The sequence below is a fragment of the Eufriesea mexicana genome, unplaced genomic scaffold (assembly GCF_001483705.2).
Source record: "Eufriesea mexicana isolate 0111107269 unplaced genomic scaffold, ASM148370v2 scaffold515, whole genome shotgun sequence".
Lineage (NCBI taxonomy): Eukaryota > Metazoa > Arthropoda > Insecta > Hymenoptera > Apidae > Eufriesea > Eufriesea mexicana.
Window position 1 is genome coordinate 32649 of NW_016908693.1, and position 4058 is coordinate 36706.

General features: G+C 34.9%; 1 protein-coding gene across 1 annotated transcript in view; it reads right to left on the bottom strand.

The window, feature by feature from the left end:
* Positions 1–932: 932 nt before the first annotated feature.
* LOC108545770 (odorant receptor 4) overlaps positions 933–4058 on the bottom strand; it is a 21184-nt gene continuing 18058 nt past the window's right edge. The window contains exon 5 of the mRNA XM_017897548.1: positions 933–983. Coding sequence (XP_017753037.1) covers positions 933–983 — 51 coding nt within the window. The remainder of the gene's footprint in view (positions 984–4058) is intronic.

A 4058-nucleotide genomic window follows, 5' to 3' on the forward strand; every position in this document is an offset into this window, starting at 1 on the left:
GCACAATATATATATCACAGAAAGCATTATTCTGTGAATATTTCATTAATATGTGAATAACAAGAGCACAAGTGTGATGGCCTTTTATTTGCTTATATGATTAAATTATGTTATTAAAACACGATATAAGATAATAATAAAATTAAGTTTTCGCAAGAATCATAAAAAACATATTTTCTATTTCCGAAATGTAGGATGGCGAAAGCTGGTCTTGAGACACCAAAAATTGACGAAAGAAAAGGAACACAATAACACAAGCTTAAAACTCGTAAACTGATTTAACTTAGGAAAGAACACCAAGATACGAAAACACACAAAGACGCACTCTTTTAAAACTCTCTTTCCAACACCAAGCTACTCACGCTTGTGCTGGTCACAACCGATTTCTAAGGACTCTGTTTTGGTTGTCAAAAACCACGCTTTTATGCTTTCCTTAACTTACGCTTCACCTCCCCGTAGAGGAGCCACGCAACTTAATTTTGTTATATAGAATAACTTTTCGATTTGCTTCTAGAAGATATCGATCGGTTTACAATTTGTTTTTGTTGACAATAGCCGATTCGCGATTTCTTTTGGTATCCTGCAGAAATCTATTAAGAGTATGCAAAATTATAACAAATATAATAAATGAAGTCTGAAAAAAATACAATTAATTTTAAGGAATCGAATTATATATACGTTTACACACTAAATACATAGAATACTTTTGATCTTAGAAAATGGTTAAATGACATTGTATTTTCTGGAAATTATAAAAAATTAATTAAATTTTTAATAAAAATTTTCTATTAAATATCATAACATGTGTACATATTTCAGTAACATTATGTTTACCAAACTCTGAGTCGATTATTTCCTCGTATTGCAATATTAATTGTAATTTGAGAATATCCCATAGTAACCTTTTGCAACCATAATATGTTTTAGGTGTTTCAGTCCATTGCGTATAATACCGAGACATATGAGGCAGAAGCTTTCAACATCTATAACATAGAATACACAGTATAGAAATACATTATTACGATAATATTGTTTTAATATTATTAATTATTATTCTAATTTCAACAAATTAAATAGAAATATATATCAAAATTTATCAAATGAAGTAAGAAAAAATATATGTTATAGTATCGCAGGCTGACGAATCCTAAGAAGGGATGTTTTTAGCGTTTAATGTCCTGATTATACTAATAGCTAGTACCTAAGTTTCAGATGATTGTTAGCGAGAATTTTAATATGTAATAAGTAACCGTCTTAGAAGATCTGTTACGGTCTTCTAGAAGTCAGGTCCTAAATTCTGAGCAACTCGATGCTCGTACTTTATACTTTATATACGGTACTTTCTATGTTTATTTGTTTATTGTATATTGTAGCTAAACGTCGTTGTTATCTCGGGTCACCGTGTGGTAATGGTTGAAAATGTTTAGAAGAATGTGTCAGAATGAAACAATTACGTGAGAATCATGAAAGAGTAAGCATGTGTTAATAAGACTGCGAGAGAGGGAGAGATAGAGAAGAATTTTCTAGATAGCGTGAATCTTTTTGTTTAAAATATTATATTGCGAATTGATGTCATAATTTAAATTTTATTATATAAATATATTAATTTGTTAACTGTTAAAAAACGTACAAGAAATTGGTTTCCATTTCTATCCACAAGTTACAATCTAGAATTGATTGAGAGCAAACGTGTGTACGAGTGACGTAAGAAAGTATAAACGTAATTAGTTATATTTCATCGTTAATTTTTACCGTAAGTTATGATATTATTGTGGTAGTGGTTACATAGATTTTTAAGTATATATGTGTTGGGATGAGTGGAACAAGTATGCATGGGATTCCAATATGTAATGAATTCAGGTTATTATGATAAATGAGTATGCGTGTAATGATCGAGGTGTGTGTGAATTGTGTATGTCAATGTAATGTATGAAGAAGAAAGAAAAAGAGAGAGTGATTTGGGATACGTTAGTTGCAATTGAGTCCTGTGATAGAGTAATTGTGAGAAATTAATTATATTTAAACGTTATATTTGTGTTTTATAATCTCTCTAATTAAATAAAGAATTGTTCTTATTGTTATTAAATTTCATCCACCACGAACAATTATTTAATAAATATATAATATTTTTCATTTAAATATAATATCCACGACTAACACACCTAACACGAGGTGTCATTTAAAAGCCTAATTTGTTGAACTAATATCAGTGTTATTATATTGTGAAATTAGCCTTAGAATTATAATAAGCTCATCCTTTTGCATCTAATTGTAAATTATTATTTATGTTAACCAGGGACAAAGTTATCTCTGTGTGTGCAATTTCCCTATTCCTTCATCTTCTTTTCTATTCTACATATATTTATTAAACTTAAAAATTAATACTGATCCGTCGAGCAAAGGCGTGATACGTGGAACAGAGACAGGCCTGGAGAAGCCGGTTACAACGTCGAATCCCGAATGCCGGAAAAACAGGATCATCGGAATTTTCTAATTTATCATATCGTCATTTTGAAACTTTAGAAAACTTCCTGTTTATTGCTTCGAATGGTCCCAAACAGACGAAGCAGTTCAACTCTAATTTGGCAAAGTTGGGTAGCGGCACTTGGGATTTGTCTGGCAGTGGGCCTGCAGATATCAACACAAATCTGCGTGCCCTTAGACCTCGGCGAGCTAAGGGCTCATAAACGGATATCGTTGCGACCCGAACCCTGTAATTCTGACGGTGGGAATTTCGTTGTAAGGCCCGTTTACACAGATACGACAATGTTACTGGGATACGAACTACTCTAAATTAACACTTTACTGACCGATAGCCTATTAACACTTTGACTGCCACGTAGGTCATATATGACTGGCCACGGTTTCTCCTGTGACGCCACGGTGGTCATTGGTGATCGAAGTGCTTGAACTACTTGAACTACATTAAACAATATTAAATGAAAATTGACAGTTAGTGCATTTTCAATATAACCGCTAATTAGAAGATACTTTGAAATAAAAAGTGCCCTATTCGTAGGAAGGATTTTAGTAAAACTAGGCTCTGTGCTTCTGAGTAACTTCTTTATTCTCTTCGTGCTCTGGTCGGATAGTGCCCCGAAAACGCATCCCTCGCTGTTTTATAGGGCGTGTCGCCTCTCCGTCGCCTTGTCTTCGCGTGCCAGTAGCCTCTTCCGCTGAGCTCCAGTCCAGACGCCCCAGCTTGGTGTCTAGCATCCTCATCTGTGGATGTTGTCCTTGGGCCTTCCTAGGACTCCAACGAAGAGCTATCTCCCGCCGGAAGACAATGGGCCGCGGTGAAAGTTGCCCACACATTGAAAGATTAAAAATTTGTTATTAGAACATTAAAAAAATATTAGAACAAATCTCGTACCTAGCTAGTCCTGGGGGAAACATGTGATTTCGGCGTGTCAGTCAGCCTATTAATCGGTTGCCATTATCATTACAACAGTCATCATTATATGAACAGTAATTTGTTATTTAGTATTAAGGTTGCTCAGTTACGTCAGCTGAGTTACTTTGTAAGCTCCCACATTTTTATACTGGAGTAGTTTTATATAGGGTGCGCCAGAGAGAATCTGCGGCTGACAATGAACGGCCGGTCAGATGTGAGAATGCTGTTGAATCGCTAGCAATCGGTAAAGTGTTAATACAGCTAGACCTGGTTAGGGGTGAACTAAAGAGCTCTGATGTGTGACAATCTCTCACGCTAACAATAAGTTGATTGTCGTGGGTCTGTCTTGACTGTCTGGTCGTGATACTTGTCTTGTCTTCTTGGGATTTTTAGAAGAACTCTCTCGTGACTGCTGTCTCGGTAGTTTATAAGTTTTGTATGTATACCAATTAGTTGGTGCGAAATGTAAGTGGTGGTTGTGTGTCTTCCTATTTGTTGTGAATAATATCGAGGATGTGTATTAGCTTCGACGTCTTTCAGTGGTGGTGGATGTTTAAATAATTTAGGTCCTTATGCTTATCGTCTTATGGGTGATTTATTGATCCTTGCTAGGGATTACCCAAGTGGTGATTAGGTGATAACGAGTGTATACGAATCAAGGAAT